Source organism: Mytilus edulis, chromosome 13 (genome assembly GCF_963676685.1).
Source record: "Mytilus edulis chromosome 13, xbMytEdul2.2, whole genome shotgun sequence".
Lineage (NCBI taxonomy): Eukaryota > Metazoa > Mollusca > Bivalvia > Mytilida > Mytilidae > Mytilus > Mytilus edulis.
In genome coordinates, this window is record NC_092356.1 from 19158512 (window position 1) to 19176647 (window position 18136).

General features: G+C 31.8%; 1 protein-coding gene and 1 long non-coding RNA gene across 2 annotated transcripts; both read left to right on the forward strand.

The window, feature by feature from the left end:
* Positions 1 to 132: 132 nt before the first annotated feature.
* LOC139501762 (caspase-7-like) lies at positions 133 to 12916 on the forward strand. Its single transcript, XM_071290906.1, has 9 exons — positions 133 to 335; positions 3094 to 3260; positions 4361 to 4583; positions 5123 to 5214; positions 6057 to 6260; positions 6642 to 6864; positions 7510 to 7719; positions 8378 to 8487; positions 10056 to 12916. The coding sequence occupies exons 2-9, from the start codon at positions 3126 to 3128 to the stop codon at positions 10203 to 10205; spliced, it is 1347 nt and encodes a 448-aa protein (XP_071147007.1). The 5' UTR covers positions 133 to 335; positions 3094 to 3125; the 3' UTR covers positions 10206 to 12916.
* Positions 12917 to 13620: 704 nt separating this feature from the next.
* LOC139501763 (uncharacterized) lies at positions 13621 to 14945 on the forward strand. The gene is made up of 2 exons (XR_011658650.1): positions 13621 to 14181; positions 14459 to 14945. It is a non-coding gene; the product is annotated as an uncharacterized lncRNA (long non-coding RNA).
* The last annotated feature ends 3191 nt before the right edge of the window (positions 14946 to 18136 follow it).

Below are 18136 nucleotides of genomic sequence, written 5' to 3' on the forward strand. Positions count from 1 at the left end.
CCCGAAAGTTGTTACTCGGAATATCTAAATAAGAACTGAAGTTCACAAAATAAACGTTTACAGCGCTTCAGAGGTGCTCTTAATTCAGGAGTCAAATGCAAGTAAAAAGAGTATTTCGGAATTCCGTTATTTGTTTGGGCTTTTAGTTTTTTCTCCACTTTGATGACGTTGTACACAAAATATCTTTACTTTCTGTTTGTCAGGGAAACATGATCAGCTTTCGCATGTAATCTAGTAATCCTGAATTCACATCAGACGAAACATGTCTATGGTCATCATTTGGAGTGTCAGGACCAGATAAAGTCGACTAAAATCTTTGAAGGTGGAATGATCTAGCATAGAATTAACAACCCGTTGTAAATTTACCATAAAAACTGTCTTCCTACAATCTGACAAAACAAAACACCTGAAAGATGAATTACTCTATAAAAATTAAAGATTCAGGTCATCAATAAACGCACCTACATCTATAGATATTAAGTATAACCACTGGATTTGAAAAAAAGTTATAATATAAAGTTCTACCCCTTTCAAGCATGTCAAGAAATAAATTACAACTTTTTGCATCAAGTATATATATATACTAATTATTATACATGAGGTTATTTGAATAATAAGAATAAGATGATGTGTTTACACCTCTCCACCAGAGACCAAATGACATAGACCTTAACAACTACAGGTCATTGTAAAGCCTTCAATAATGCGCAAAATTCGGTATCAGGTCCGTTCGCGCCCAATATAGTTTCGCACCCTACACGTTCGCACCCACATTTTCGCCCCCCACGTCTGTTCGCGCCCAATTTTTAATAAAATTTAAGTTAAATTGTTAGAAAATATTCATATGAATATAACAAATAATTGTATTCTATTTGAATAAAATTTGAGAATTTATTGAATAGATTTTTTTTTTTATCAATCTGATGATTAACTATTAAATGTTGATTATGTATGATTATTGCTAATTGGTATTTATAAACAGCCTAATTGGGTGTTATTGTTTACTGTTGTTTATAAATCATGATTGTTGTTTTAAATTGCTTTGATGTAAATACTAATAAAATAAATATTAATTATAGCAATACACTTACCATGCATACCAGTTGTTCAACATGTTGTCAGATTCGCACTTAATTGACTAGAAACAGTGAAAAACAAATTATTTCAATACACTAACCAAAACACGATTAAGAATCATTCAACACACAAATGAAATAGTTGTTGCCAGAATAACATAATCCGACTTAAAACAAGGACTTTTTTTTTATAAACTTGTCAGATTCTCGAACTATTTAGAAACAATGGCATATATATTTATACCAATACACCTCCAAAAAATCGGTAAAATTAGGTGCGAACATGTGGGGTGCGAAAGTGAATGGGGGCGAATGTGAAAGGGTGCGAACGTGATTGGGCGCGAACAGACCAGGATTCTCAAAATTCAAACCGCATACTTAGTTGGCTAAAAGAATGCTTTGAAATGACAAATGTAAAATTAAACGCCAATCTCATGATTTCAAGTTGATTTGTATGCCCCACCTACAATAGTAGAGGGGCATTATGTTTTCTGGTCTGTCCGCATACCTTCCAACATTTCACATGCAAGATGGCTCTCATAGTCCTACAAAACCTGAAAAGTGGCCTTCAAACTTATTTTAATGATATCTATTTGCCTCTTCATACTTCTGCAATCATAAAACCATGGTAAAATTTATTGTTTTGTTTTAAATTGTGGACAAAATTGCTCTTTCAAATTTCAAATTGGGAGGCTCCATGGGGGAAAACTCCATGTGACAGTTGGCAAGTATGCCTCTGTTGGTCTGTCCCGCTTCAGGTGAAAATTTTGGTCAAGGTAGTTTTTGATGAAGTTGAAATCTCAACTTGAAACTTAGTACACATGTACACATGTTATCTACATGCATGATATGTATTATATGATCTTTCTAATGTTAATTCAAATTAGAGTTTTTACCCCAATTTCATGGTCCATTGAACAAAGAAAATGGTAGTGCATGTACTATGGGCACATTCTTGTTTATAAATGCATCTCAGTGGTCTTGTTGTAGCCTGAGGTGTAGGTGGTTGATGGTTTGAACTCTAGCCCATGCCTAACCTAAGTCTAACAGTCAGGGGAATATCTGATATATCATGTGTATATACATGATATATATATATATAAAAGTTATTTATAAAATCTCTGTTTTAAGTACAATTGTAGCAAGTTCAATATTTTGTAAGAAAGTATGATTTTGTAGTTTTACCAAAATTTTAAATATACATGATATATTGGTTTATATAAAAAAGAAGATGTGGTATGATTGCCAATGAGTCCACAAGACACCAAAATGACACAGACATTAAAACCTATAGGTCACCTTACGGCCTTCAACAATGAACAAAGCCCATACCACATAGCTATAAAAGGCCCCAATATGACAATGTAAAACAATTCAAACGAGAAAACTAACGGCCTTATTTATATAAAAAAATGAACGACTATATCTTATCATGCTTATCATGCTTATCATGCTTATCATGTTTATTATCATGATTATAAGTAGCAAGGTTTATCACTATGATTCAATCATTTAGCTGTAAATTCTATATTTCTCCAGCAGTGGGAGTATTTTGCCTGTATAATTGTAAACCAGTTAACACTGAAAAAAAAACCTGCAGATCCCAGCCATGTGTGATATCAGAATCAGAATTTTTAGAAACTTCTTCTCTTGAACAGACAAATTGCTGATTTTTCATGAGTGACAGCTGCTTAAGAAAAGTTAGACACTACATATTTTTATGTTTAAAAAATGATTCTTTTTCAGTTTTTTTTATTTTAGTTTCATTTTTGAATATTTTACACCTTATTATCTAACTAGTTGGTAATAATTTCCCCCCAAAAATGAAAGACTACATATCTTTAACACAATCAAAAGATTGATTTCTGTTAGTCCTTGGTTGGAGAGGGGGAAAAAATGAAGTTTTGCAACCTATAACATGTTTAATGTTGCCAAAAAAAAAAAGTTTTGATAGGAATATAGTGATTGAAATAAGAGGTATAATTTTATATTTAACCAATTATTGATGCATTTTTAGGAGAACAGTAAAACTAACCACAAAATTACAACATGAATGACGAAGATAGAAGAAAATTACAGACCAGTCGTTCATTTCTTGTAAAGAATATAGAAAATATAGAGGATATAAATGAAGAGTTATATACACGTGAAGTGTTCACGGATGGAATGAAAGCTGATGTTGAGGTACCTTTGTTTTATTATTTCATTGGTTGATCTTGAAAAAGGGACAGGATGGGTTCTATAAATTAAACAGTTGAATACTGTCACAGGTAAAGTTACGTTATGAATGACCTCATATGAATATTATCAGTTGATGATAACCATTTTGAAAAGAAAAAAAATTGAAATACCAATTCTATTACTTGCGATTTTAATGTGAATGGTCACTTTTAGGTAAATGAAGTGTTCATGCAATTGACCAATCTGATTACAATTAAATTTGCACTCTCTATCTCATGTTTTTATGCTTGATTGCTGTGTTGGGATAAAATATGTGAGTGCAGAGATTTAATTTTAATCAGAATGAAAATTTACAAACATGAACTAATTAAAGTCAAAACTGAGAATAAACTTATTTAACTCTTGTCTATTTAAGGTGGTACCCAACACTTGAACTAAAATTAATTTGGCTCGTTTAATTTTCGTAAAATTTTGACAAAGTATTTACTTTGACCCTTTGACAAAAGTACAAAAATTTCAAAAAATTTCAACCAACTGTTTAATCAGAAAAATTACACTGGTTATATAGCAGTTTGACAAAAACTTATTTTGATCATTGAGAAGCTTAATATTCCCTTAACAACACAACGTCATTAAAACGTTCAGCTGATATTACAGAGTTATCTCCCTGTAGTGTTAGGTACCACCTTAAAGGCCAGTTTTCAGTTAGAATAATCTAAAGAGAACCACTTACTTTCAGTTAATTAATATAAAGATTAGTTCGAAGTGGAAGAAGATACATGTACCATAAACCAGATTTAAACTCACAATCTAAGTGTTAACAGGCAAGTGGTTAATGTACCTTGACCATTGTTGACCACATGCATGACTTGACCACCAACAACTCCAGTAAAGATAATAATTGAATTTTGTTTCTTACAATTGTAATATTTTTTAATAAGTTACCTTGATTTTTGTTATTTATATAAATAAAATAATGTAATTTTTGTTAAGTTAGCTACAGTCATTTGACAGTCTGAGTGCACAAAAAAGATTTTTTTTTCTTTTTTTACAAAACATAGAAAGTGTTGTCTTTGAATTTATTTTACTTATATTTTATATAGGTCCAAGACACTAAGGAGAAAAAAGTGAGGAAATTTCTAGATATACTTCCAAGAAGAGGACCTGAAGCATTTGACATCTTTCTGGATGTACTTAATCAAACCAAGAATAAGCATGTTTATGATAGATTAATGACAGGATCTCCTGGTACTACTTATCAAAGATCATATATTGCACAGCCTGTTAATCTTCCCACTATAGGGGGAGATAACCAACTACCAGAAAGTAAGTTTAAAATAGAGAGGACTTTAAAGGGAGATAATTTTTATAATCATTGACTAAATTTAGTAATTTTTGCAATATTTTTTCCATAGTGAATGTTACGGTATTAGTACATAAAATAAAAAGACAATTTTTTTTATGCCTCATTTCCTGAATTAACAATAATTGATCTCACATTTGTTCCATAATTGCAATAGCTAATGCACACACATATTTCTGAATTTGTATTTGTGGTAGTTCTATGCATCGAGTTATCATCTGAAACAGAATAAAAACCTATTGTGTTTTTGAGTTACCAATTTTTTTTTAATTTCATGGGTACAGATAAAACACAAATTTATATTTTCAGCAAAATATTTATTCTATATGTTTTTATGCACGCTTTGAGAAGACCACAAAAGTTTGTTGCGTTTCAAGTTTTGTTGAAGGCCATACAATGATCTATAATTGCTTAAAACAAGATAGATAGTTGTCTCTTTTGCAATCATACCACATCTCATTTTGATCTTATTTGGTTTATAAAGTACTTTTTATATTTACAGCATGGCCAGATGAAAGAAGTATTTTGGAGGCATCCCAATGTAAAATAAAACCCCATGATCCATCACTGATGCAACACAGTATCTCTGGAAGGGTAAAATTCTAAAGCAATCAAAAATCAGATTAGAGAAAAAAATTGGCCCTTCACTTATCTAGTACAGTACATGTAGTTTAAAAAGAGGGTCTATTTACGTTTGAAAGAATTATTATTATTTTTTTTTTTTTTAAATGTATTTGTTGTGTATAAATTTATCTTTTTTCTTCAGATGTTGTCATTTATTCTGTAAAGGCTATTCCATTAAAATGTATGTGGGAGGGTAGGAAGAAAAGTTTAATTATTGAATGTGAGTCCTTGATCTTTTTTTCAGTATGCTTCTATTGCCATTAAGTGAAATTATCTAAAAAAAGGGTTCTTGGTTGTAGGGATATTTTGAAAGTCCTTTCCTATCCTCCTACATACATTTAATGAGGGGGGATAGGACCTTTATGAGGACTCTGGGATCGGGTGTTTTTAAGCTCAGGATTTCGGGAGATTCTTTCGGGATCCGGGATTTTTTTTTTTTGAATTTCGGGACCTCTGGATTTATTTTTTTTAAGCCCAGGATTTCGGGATTTGGTGTTTTTAAGCCCGGGATTTTGGGATCAGGACCCCTCCTACCCCCCTCTTTAATGGAATAATGAAAAACATATCTACATTTTCATAAGATTACCTTTACCTGTTTACTATAAATTGCTTTGTTTTTGTCATTAAAAGGTTAGAAAAAGCTTATATGAAAATAGTGTTAAAAATTATATATAAATGAAAGTTAAGATTGTTAGAAGTTATAAATGGTTTAAAAGAAGGGGAAATAATCCAAATAATTTAAATGAATAAATTTATTTTCATGCCCTGTGATTGCATCTTCAGTCAATAACCATTTAAAATATTTTGTTTAGGCATACCAAATGAAGAGGAATCCAAGAGGCAGAGCTGTGATTATAAACAATAAAATATTCCATGGACCAGTTCAGAAGATTGACGGTAAAAACCGAGTGATGTTAGCCATGAGGGAAGGTACCGATGAAGATGTCCAAGGATTACATAAACTGTTTACAGATCTCCATTTTCATGTAAAGATTCACAAAGATAAAAATGCCCAGGTACTTTATAAACTAGAATTTTAGAATTTATTACAGAAAAGAAAATGGGACTGAGCTGTTTTACCATCTGTCTTTCCTTACTTTTCTGAACATAAAAATGAATGGCAGTCAATTATTATCAAAATAACAGCTGTACTTGAAAGTCAAAATTAGAAATCAGAAACTAATTTTTTATGGCTTTTCAAGGGGAGGTAACAGGTGTCTCTAGTTTCATTGATTTAAGGGTCATGGGGTAAAAGCATTACAATTTATGTTCAGGAAACACATTACTTTTGATATTGAACAAAAAAGAAGATTAAAACAAAAACATTTATTTTAAGATAATTACAAATAATATGATATATTTATTGTTGTTGCATTTTTTTTTTTTTTATTATATAGAAAATCGTAGATATTTTACGAGATGAAGCGAATGATGTAGGGTTCCACAGAAATGCTGATTGTTTTATTCTGATCATTCTCACCCACGGAAAACAAAATGCTATATATGGTAGTGATGGCAAAACTGTAGAAATAAGAGATATTAAAGACATGTTTAATGCAAGGAATTTCCCTTGTATGGAGAATAAACCAAAACTGTTCTTCATTCAGGCCTGTAGAGGGGGTATGTATTCTATGATTCTATTCCTAACTCTATAAGTTGGCTACTGTCGATTCATTAGTATTCGTGGGTACAAGGATCCCACTTATTTAAATGTTCAACGAATTACAAATTTTTTTATCAGAATGAAGGCAGACTTTGCCAAAACATTGACATAAGATACCCAAGTATTCCTCAATCCAAGAAAGTTGGTACCCAAGAAAAATTATGAACCCATAGTATATATTGCAACCACATTGACCCTCAATCAGAACATATGCAAATAATTTCATTTTTCTCAAAAACTACCCAGAAGAATGACTTCATATTTGGTCATCAGCTATATGAAACAAAGTGATACGTTGGAGGTGTAAGCTGAAATATCCTTAGAGTGTTTTTTTGCCAGTACTTTGAATTATAGAGAACAGCTGTTTTCTGCTCTTTGGTCCGGTTGTTGTCTCATGGACACATTCTTAATTTCCATTCTCATTTTTTTCTTTTTTTTTCTTTGCAAATTTCTCAATACTACTCAGCAGCTTATTGACATTGATTCGTAATTGTGTATTCTGATCATATATGTCAAGCATCTACCTCTTGTTTTAGGATACTTTAAGTTTGGTGTATACTTAACACAAAAATTAGTGCATTCTTTATTTTTCTTCATTTTAGAGGAATATGATGGGGGCAGGAATAAGACTGTTCCTGATGCATCAAGTACTGATTGTGCAATGTCTGGTAATGTGGTCAATCTGGCATTAGAAAGAACAATAAAGGACTTTGAAAGAATTTCTGTAAATAACGCCAATGATACGGATGCAACAGTGGAGAAAAGTGTGGCAACGGATTCACATCGGCTGGTTGCCATGGCCACAACAATGGGTTTGTAAATAATTATCTAAATTGCTTGTACCTTCAGAGGATAGTGCAGCCTAAAAGAAAAATGGGGAATTAAACATGGGATCACAAATATTGATACTGTGAAGTAATTATCATTTTGAGGATACTAATTTTCATGGATTTTGAGTTTAAAGGTCTATATATATTGTCATTGAAAAAACTAGATGCAGGGGAATTTGATAATTTAGGATACTTTAACAATGTCAACAATGTCAAATAGATTATTCTTCATTGGCTAGAGGTATAGGAATTGGGTTGAGCTCTCACTAAACATGTTAACACTCATTGATTTTTGTGCATGTCCCAAGTCAGACCTTTGTTAGTCTTGGTTGTTTTAATTTTAGTTCATTTATGCAGTTTTGGAGTTCAGTATGATATCCATTTTAGCTGAACTAGGACACATTTTTGTTAAAGTGCCATCTTGGGCCCATCTTTGGGTGCGGGATTTACTACTTTTGTTTGTCTATTTGATGTATGCAAAATAAATTTTGTAAATGTATAAGTTCAAAGAAGCCAGATTGCAGCAAGTCACATTGATTTATATGATTTTTTTGGTGGAGGCAGATGGTTTCACTGCATGTAATTTGACTGGAGTTTTTGTTCCATATTTTGTAAAATAAACTTTTTTTTGTAATTTCAGACATGGTATCCTTTAGGAACAGAATTCTAGGTTCCTGGTTTATGCAGGCAGTCATTTATGTTTTCAGGAAGTGTTCACATAATGAAGACATTCTTTCCATGTTGTCAGATGTAAGTTAGTTGACATAAACCACAAGTTGTTGAGAAAAAGGGAGAGGGGACATGGTCTAACAGTAGCAATGTAAAGTTATAAAATTATTAAAAAAAGAAGATGTGGTATGATTGGCAATGCAACAACTCTCCACCAGAGACCATATGACATAGATTTAACAACTATAGGTCACCTAAAATCTTCAACAATGAGCAAAACCCATACTGCATATAGCCAGTTATAAATCCTGAAGTGACAAATGTAAAACAATTGGATAAAATAAAATAGATATCTTTGTTATTAGGGAACAATACCAAAAAATTTACAGTTATGTTTAAGGAGGCTCGAGGATACAAAAAATTCAGCATAAATTGAAACATTTTTTTTTCATTACAAATTTTATTTATTACACTATTAGTTGTTACTTTATGATATGGTACAAAATTAACCCAAAAAAAAATCATTTTGGCCCCAGATGAATTAAATGTTTATATCATTGGAAAAGCTTCAAATTATCTGCCTTTGGTGAAAAAAATCCATTTCTTTGCTTTAAAATTGAAACATCTTTTTTAACTCATCGTTGACCTATATTTTGATTTTTTTCTTCAAATAACTGTACTTAACCCTTTCGCCGATGAGTCCCGGTTTACCGGGATTCACGCTTCAGACAGCTGACGATGAGTCCCGTTTTACCGGGATCAGAATACAACTTTTATATTTCCCGCTCAAAACAGTGCAAACATGAGTTATCTTTCTTTGATGAATACCCAGATGAAAGTGTAAACATGTCGCTTCCGTTTGTTGAAAACCTTGTCAAAATCGAAGGAAATTTACGGAATTTACGAGAATTTGAAATGAGGGAACAATTTTTTTGAAAGAATATGGAAGAATTGAAGCCAAACTAGTATACTTTTTTGAATAAAATGTCGTTTTATGTACAAAACACTAGGAATGGACATCGTTCAGTGTGAGGAATTTGTACAGCCTCATAAATTTTTACAAAATTTTGTCGTTTTGGGTTAAAAAATTACGATTTGGGGTCAAAGAGCAGAATTTTGAGAATTTCACATAAATAATGCCGAAAATTTGAAAATTTGAATATTTTATGAAGAAAAAATTATCAAAACATAAACAAAACTGTGAACATTGTGGTAGTGAATGAAATAAATACACAAATAACTACAAACAAGTTTTTATTGACATTTATTATGAAGATCTCCCACTTGAGTAAAAGTAGCCAGGGAAGCTATCGTCTCAGAGTAGCTTCTGTCTGGGCAGCAATCGGTGAAAGGGTTAAACTTAACTATTGTAAAATTTAAGTGATTTCTGTAATATAGTTCTTTTTTTTCTCCTATTAGTTCAACAGAAAAAAAGTACCTTAACAAATCTGCATGCTTCTTTTCGAAGGCAGATGAAGGGTGACCCCATAATTTCATTTAATTTTTCCATTAAGTATAGGATAAAGTTTATAGAAAAAATATTGAAATCTATATTAAAAAAGAAATTGATTTATACCAGCAAGCCCCCTTAAGTTTGTTATTTTCAGAAAACATTTTCAAACTGTTTTATTTGCTATTATATATTTCAGGTCAATCATTTAGTAAGTCTTGGAAGAGCTAAGGATAGGGAGAACAGGGATGCAGTTGCGGTGTCAGAGTTTGAATCAACATTATCAAAACGTTTTTATTTTTTCCCACAACAGTGTGAAACAGTGCCAATACAAGCATCAACTTCATAGGGTTATCAGTTTGAATTACATGTAAACTAAGAATCATGTATTATATTGTGAAATGTTCATGTACTTGTGATGGCAATTTCAAATAGAAAGTAAAGTTATTAAAGTTAAATTTTTAAGAACATTTCATGTTTGCAAAATTTCCTAAGATATAGAGAAATATAGATTTTATCCCAAATCCTGTTTATATTGAAATGTGTAACATGAAGTCAATGTCCTTAAAATTGAAAATGGTAGGCTTAGATATAGGAAGATGTGGTATGAGTGCCAATGAGACAACTCTCCATCCAAATAACAATTTATAAAAGTAAACCATTATAGGTCAATGTAAAACCTTCAACACGAAGCCTTGGCTCAAACCGAACAACAAGCTATAAAGGGCCCCAAAATTACTAGTGTAAAACCATTCCGCTTGCCAAGTAAAACGGAGGGAAAGTGTATGTATGTTCCTATACATCTCTATAAATATTGAACACCTTTTTTGCTAATTTTCTTTGATATCCGATTGAAACATTGCAGTCTATTCAAGGTTAGGAAATCTGGGTATTGGTGGTTCCAGAAGATTTTGGCAACATTCCAGATAATCTTTGTATTGAATACATAAATGTTAAGTTTGTTTGTTGAATTGGAAATTGAGCTATTTATGTATATATTGAAAAATGTTTCCAATCAGGGTTGTTACTTTTTCCATAATTTATAGATACTTTATCAATATCTGGGGGGATTACAGACAATAAATTAATGACTAGTTGAAGGTTGCATTTTTTATTTAATTTTGTATGTACTCTAAATGAAATAATTTCGGATGTTTTGGGTCTTTAAAACTGGGCTTTCAATCTCCCCTTAAATGGTTTAATCTGGGAAATTAAGTTTTATATATAAGGGGAGATAACTCAGATAATTTAATTTTTTAAATATTGTCATTTTAGCTATCAAGGAAGTCATGGTCCACTTAGCAAACAATTAAACTCACCTTCTATTATCTTGGTACATACCTCAATATATGGTTGTAAATATCAAATATTTTAAGAGGTATTTGGATGATTAAACGCTAAGTTGTCTTCTACTGTCTTAGATTGTAAATTACAGAAAAAAATATCTCTAGATCTAAATGTAATATGCAAATATTGAATCAGAAATGCAATATGTTTAAAAGTTCTTTCTTTAGAATGAAGAAAAAATATAAAATTTATTATTATAACTGTTTTTAACATTATAGAATGTTAATTGTTTAATTTAAAAAAAAACTTTAATGGGAGATAACTCAGATATCTGTTTTTTTCTGTTTGAACCTACCACAATATATATAAAACTATTTTTGAATATCAATACATCTGTTATCCTTAACTTAACCCATAGGTGCCTTTGGGTAACTGTAGGCTGCCTTATATCCAACAAAGCTCATATACTAAAAGTGATTTTTTTCTGCTTGCTTATATTAGGTTTTTAATGTGTACTATGTCTCATTTGGGTGTTTCTTTTATTTATTTACATATTTGTTTATTCAGTGCTTTTGATTATTTCTTTGTTATGTGCCTATTTATAAACTTTTACTGAACAGTTGATTTTTTAAGACATTTTGTCAGCATGAAATAACGTTAATCATGTTAAAAAGTGTTACAGTTACGACTTTTCTATTCAAATCTATGTAGGTGGGGAGAAGGGTTGTTCAATCAAAAGTTTTGTAGTGGGGAGCAAGGGCTATCCAACTAAAAGCAATGTAGTGGAGAGGAAGGACTTTTCAATTAAAAGTGATGTTATTGGAAGCTATCACTGTGGATTCATTTATTTTTGTGGGTATCAATTTTCATGGATTGAGGAAAACCAGCATTTTAGTGGGTATTTGATTTCATGGTTTTGTCAATCTCTGCATATAAAGCCTACAGAAAAGGTGTATTTCGTTGAACATGTTGAACATTTGAATTCATGGTCCACCTGTACCCACGAAAACCACGAAAACTGGTATCCAACGAATAATAATGAATCCACAGTACATTAAAACAATGCAATGGTGAGGAAGGGCTATTCCATTTTAAGAAATGTAGTAGAGATGAATGGCTATATATTCCATTTAAAGCAATGTAGTGACCAGGCCTTGCGGTCATAAAACTTTTGAGTCTGTTATTTATACTTCCTGGAAAATCAACCAATCAAAATGCTGGATTTCAACATTTCGAGCATGATTTTTGTGCCCCGAGCACTGATCAAAGTTTTATGACTTCAACCCCTGGAAGTGCTATTTCATTAATAGCAATGTAGTGGAGAGCCAGGACTATTCCATTTAAATTGATGTAGGTGTGAAGTAAGAGAAGTTTTATACTTTTACCTGTATTATGGACCATTTTATAAATGTTTATCACTTAATGTGAGCAAAAATACTCTCAGAAAGTATGTTGGATGTTGAAAGACTTTGAAAATCTCTTCATGTCTTTGCACATCCATTTTAATGACATCTATAAGACATGTCTTTATACCTCATATGCTTAAATATCCCTATGGAAATTTTGAAAGTTGGAAAAAGGTATGAATTATGTCATGGGACCAAAATCTCATTTTCAGTTGTTTAGTTCAGTTTACAAATGAAGGTATATTCATTATTTATCATGCATGAGAGTTCATCAATATTTCAGAGGTTAGTTTGTTGGAAGAAGTCAGACTTATGCTATACTGTATGTCTGACCTCAATTCAATTTCATGCTTGAATGGTACTTGTATGTTGCTTTTTGCATGGCATAATTAATTTCTGTCCCTATCAAACACATCCTCATTTTCAGTTCCATTGGAAATTCCTGCTTATCATTAATGTTGATATACTCTGCAAAAACTTTATATTATAAATACATTCTCATCCTAATTATATATAATTCTAATGCAATTATTTTGTATCAATGATTCTGTTTGAATGACAGTTATCATAAAATTCTCTATCTCCTTGTCTGTAACTAAGGAAGCCGACATTTTGAATTGCTGAATGTATTGACATGTAATTTCTACAATAATAAGCATAAAAACTCACATGTTGCACCTAAAAATTTTCTTTTTATCAAACTTTATTACATTCTTAAGCGACACAGAAGCCAGAAAACTCCTGGTGTTTATGTTTGACGCCGGAAGCATACCTATGACGTCACCTAGTGTAGGGTCCATAGAAGACAACATCTTTTTCGCGGAATTTTCTTAAATGAAGATTTTACACTGATATAATGATTGAAATTTAATTATGAACTTGTTTTGCAATAGAATAGAGATAACTGTATTGTATTTGAAGCTTTAAGGACGGCCATCGGTAGTTTTACTGTCGCAAATACCCGTTTACCTGTCTCCGCTCCGTGTCGCCAGGTAAACTAAATTTGCGACAGTAAAACTACCGATGGACGTCCTTAAAGCTTCAAGTACAATACAGTTATCTCTTAAAAAGCCCTGAAATATTTGTCACTGTGTTGAGCAAGCAGCAATCAATCAATCACCTCAGTTGTCAAAGTTTTTATTTGTCTAAAAATAAGGAGATGTAGTATTATTATCAATGAGACAATTGTTAACCAGATTTCAAATGAGGTAAATGTAAGCAAGTATAGCAATAGGCAACCATACAGCCTACAACAATGAGAAAAACTCTTATGACAAACTGCCTACAACAATGAGAAAAACCCTTATGACAAACTGCCTACAACAATGAGAAAAACCCTTATGACAAACTGCCTACAACAATGAGAAAAACTCTTATGACAAACTGCCTACAACAATGAGAAAAACCCTTATGACAAACTGCCTACAACAATGAGAAAAACCCTTATGACAAACTGCCTACAACAATGAGAAAAACCCTTATGACAAACTCAACCAACTACTAATGTACAGTCTCCTTGGTATGAAACTGTGTGTGATAGGCATACATCATATGGTGTAACACTTCCTACAAGATTACATGAAAATTTTGATCTTTACCCGGAGTTTTTAGAAATTTTGACTTTTTGTTAAGGTGGTACCCAACACTTTCACTAAATTTAATTTGGCTCGTTTAATTTTCATAAAATTTTGTCGAAGTATTTACTTTGACCCTTTAACAAAAATATAAAAATTTCAGAAATTTTGAACCAACCGTTTTGTCAGAAAAATTACACTGGTTATATAGCAATTTTACAAACACCAATTTTGATCATTGAGAAGCTTAATATTCCTTTTACAACACAACGTGATTAAAACGTTTAGTTGACTTTACAGAGTTACCTCCCTGTAGTGTTAGGTACCACCTTAAGTATTCAAGTATTACAACCTAGTGTTCCCATTTGGTTATGATTTGTTGTATAATATTCCATTTGTTTATGTTTCATTGTATATTTTGCTATTTGTTTTTAGTTTCATTGTTTATTTTGTTGTTATAAAATCTTCTACATGAATAAGAAATAAAACCTTTTTTTTTTTTTGTATGAAGTGGACTGGAAAGAACTATTTTTTTTACATCTCTCTGTTTAAACATATATCTTTTGTTAAAAGTGTTTTGTTTGTCTGATTTTTTTCCCATAATGAAAAAAAAATGTAATAAGCAAGTTGAATTTAGCATGATGAGCAAACAATGTATTTGTTAGCACTGTTTAAATCTTCTATATTGCTTAAAAAACTAAGGAATTTTTCAGTGTAATTAAACTTTGTTTATTGACTGTTTAACAAAATCTATTTTTATAAATAATATTTTTATATACATACTTTGTACAATCTAATAAATGCTTATAACAAACATTAGAATTGTCTTGTCTTGACAGAGTCAAAAAGCAAGACAAAGCTAAGGATGCTGTTTACAACAGCGACAAAATCCTCTGTGTCAACAATTTGTTGAAGTTGGTGCTTCGGTCAGTTCAAGTGGAACCAATTATGATAAATCATAGATATTTAGTATGCAGTTTTTTGTGTAATCATTTCCATGAAGATTGATTGTCCATGCCCATCATTCAGGGTCTATTGATTTTGGAACTTTTGCATAGTTTACAAATTACAGTTTTGGATAATGTCAGCAGTTTAATGAGAACCACTTATGATGAATCAATGATATTTTGTATGCAGTTTTATAAGCATTGGAACATTTAATTCTCATGTAGATTAATCGGCTTTGTACATTCAGTCATGGTTCTTTGAATTCAACATTTGTACTCTACTATCAAAATAGTATCAGTTTTAATGTGAAAGGTCTTTTCTTAATTTACTAAACTCAATAGGCATCATTGGCGGATCCAGGGGGTTCTGGGGGTTGTAACCCTCTTTTTTTGGATGACCATGGGGACATATGACTGGAACCCCCTCCTGGGTTGGGAAGACCCCCTCCTCTCTCTCTCTCTTTTAAAAATGACTGGATCCATTACTGAGCATAACTTTGGTTAAGTTTGACTAATTTGCATTTTTACAAAAAAAAGCATTGAAAGTTAATATTCCTTAATATGAAGCTCACGGGATAACATGTAGTCCAGCCCTGGCCTCAGTGACTCTTGTTTTTGTTGTTTTTTTGTCACTAGGATATCATGAAAACTAAAATTCTGTCTCCTTTTATTGGAAACCCTACTGTTTTAAAGTGTTGATTGAATCTTACAATTTTTGAAGGTCAGATGACCATACAACAAAGATGTTAAAACTATGGAGTATGTAATTCAATTTTTGTAAAAAAAAAAAAAATTCCAGAGAATTTCATTATTGCAAATTCAAATTTTTCACTCCTAGAAGCTACATCACAAAGAGCACTATATTGTTCTTAAATTGTCCAAATTTAATCTAATCTTTCCCTCTTAAATTCACTATATATTTATGTGAACTGGCTCTTCTTTGAACTACGGCATCACATATTGTATTATAATAAACAAAATGTAAAATATCAAGAAGACATAAATTACACTGCAATTGCAGTTGTCAGAGGTCAACCATTTGAATATCTGCAATGGGAAATGTTTGTATAAGAATATTCTTGCCTAAACTAAGAAGTAACAAAAAATTCTTGCATTAGACAGAACGAAAATGAATCGTCTGACCAAATAAAATGCATGAACTAGTTGTGTACAAAATTGAATATAGAATTTGTATGAGAGTCTCTGTTGTCGGACTTCGTCAAAAGCTTTGGCAAAGTTTCAAAATGACCATGTTGTGTAGTGTTTTGTCCAAATTTGAAGCAAGTTCTTACATAGAGACTGTAGATATGTCTTCTAGGATTTGGAATATATGATGATGTGTCTGATATCTTATAATGAATTAGTATTTTCTATAGATAGGCAATTACGTAGTATCCTCAATGCTCTTCAAATTTGTACTTGTTTGGTTTTATAAATATTTTGATATGAGCGTCACTGATGAGTCATATGTAGACGAAACGCGCGTCTGGCGTACTAAATTATAATCCTGGTACCTTTGATAACCATTTACACCACTGGGTCGATGCCACTGCTGGTGGACGTTTCGTCCCCGAGGGTATCACCAGCCTAGTAGTCAACACTTCGGTGTTGACATTAATATCAATATTATAATGTGGTCATTTTTATAAATTTCCTGTTTACAAAACTTTGAATTTTTCGAAAAACTAAGGATTTTCTTATCCCAGGCATAGATTACCTTAGCCGTATTTGGCACAACTTTTTGGAATTTTGGATCCTCAATGCTCTTCCACTTTGTACTTGTTTGGCTTTATAAATATTTTGATATGAGCGTCACTGATGAGTCTTATGTAGACGAAACGCGCGTCTGGCGTACTAAATTATAATCCTGGTACCTTTGATAACTAATTAAAGATAAAGACATGTGGTATGATTGCAAATGAGACAACTATCCACAAGAATTGAATGTGGGATGAAAAGTAGCTATTTTAACAACATGTTTTGGTATGAAATGCAACATAAGATTTACAACTGATGCAAGGGAGGGAGTCTCAGCTATTACGCTGTATTTTTTTGCATATGATATATAGCGCGACGTTTGAATGTTTCCAGTCAGATGGTATACAGCCAGTTGTAATTGATTTCTGGAATAGGTTGATACTGTTATGTTTTGAAGTTATTCATAAGTATTATGCTATTGATGTTCAGTGTCTGGGACCACTGAGTTTGCAGGATTGATGTGTAAATTTTTATGTATGCCAGCTGTAGCAATAGGAAATGTTAAATATGAACGGGGACACCCTGTTGGGCCAAAAATACATTTGAATTATTTAATGTTACCTTCCTACACACCTGAAAAGCATCCCAGCTACCCCCCCCCCCCCCCCCCCTTCCCCCCCAAAAAAAAAATGTCACAAATATCATTTCTCTTTTTTTTTTTTTTACCTGCTTTAACACCCTATTTTCGTCTTACGCATATAATTTATGTTTATGGCCAAAAATAGAGGGGGGGAAACACTTCTAGACATGGGTTGGTAACATCAAACAAAGAATTTTTTAAGGTTTCCTTATCAGACATACCATAGATATACTATTTCCGAATCATTGGCGAGAACGGGTTTAAAAAAAATGGTGGCTTAATATTCCTTAGAATTAGTTACCAATTGACCTTTTGAGAGTTGCAACTTTTCTGCTTTGAGTTTTAATCGATTTTTTAAAGAAGAGTTTCCTTTCCTTGGTTTTTGTTTCTTTGCCGTATTTTTTTGTTTTGAAATAAGACATTTCCCTTTATTCTTACCACTTACCAGAACAAAACCTACACACTCACTGTGTAAAACACTACTACATCAGGGGTGTTTGCTGTGTTTGACACGGGTTGGCGGTTTCAAAGCGAAGAAAAAATTATCATGGAAAAAATTAGTTTTATATTTTATTAAGTATATTAGCACCATGTAATATTTTACACGGAAGGTACTGATCCATAATTATTACCATCAAGGAAAAGCAGACGTCCCAAGTCTCTCATTGAACTTTTCCGTTTTGAAGATTTCTAAAATGCGATTTTCAGACTAAAAACTACTTAATTAT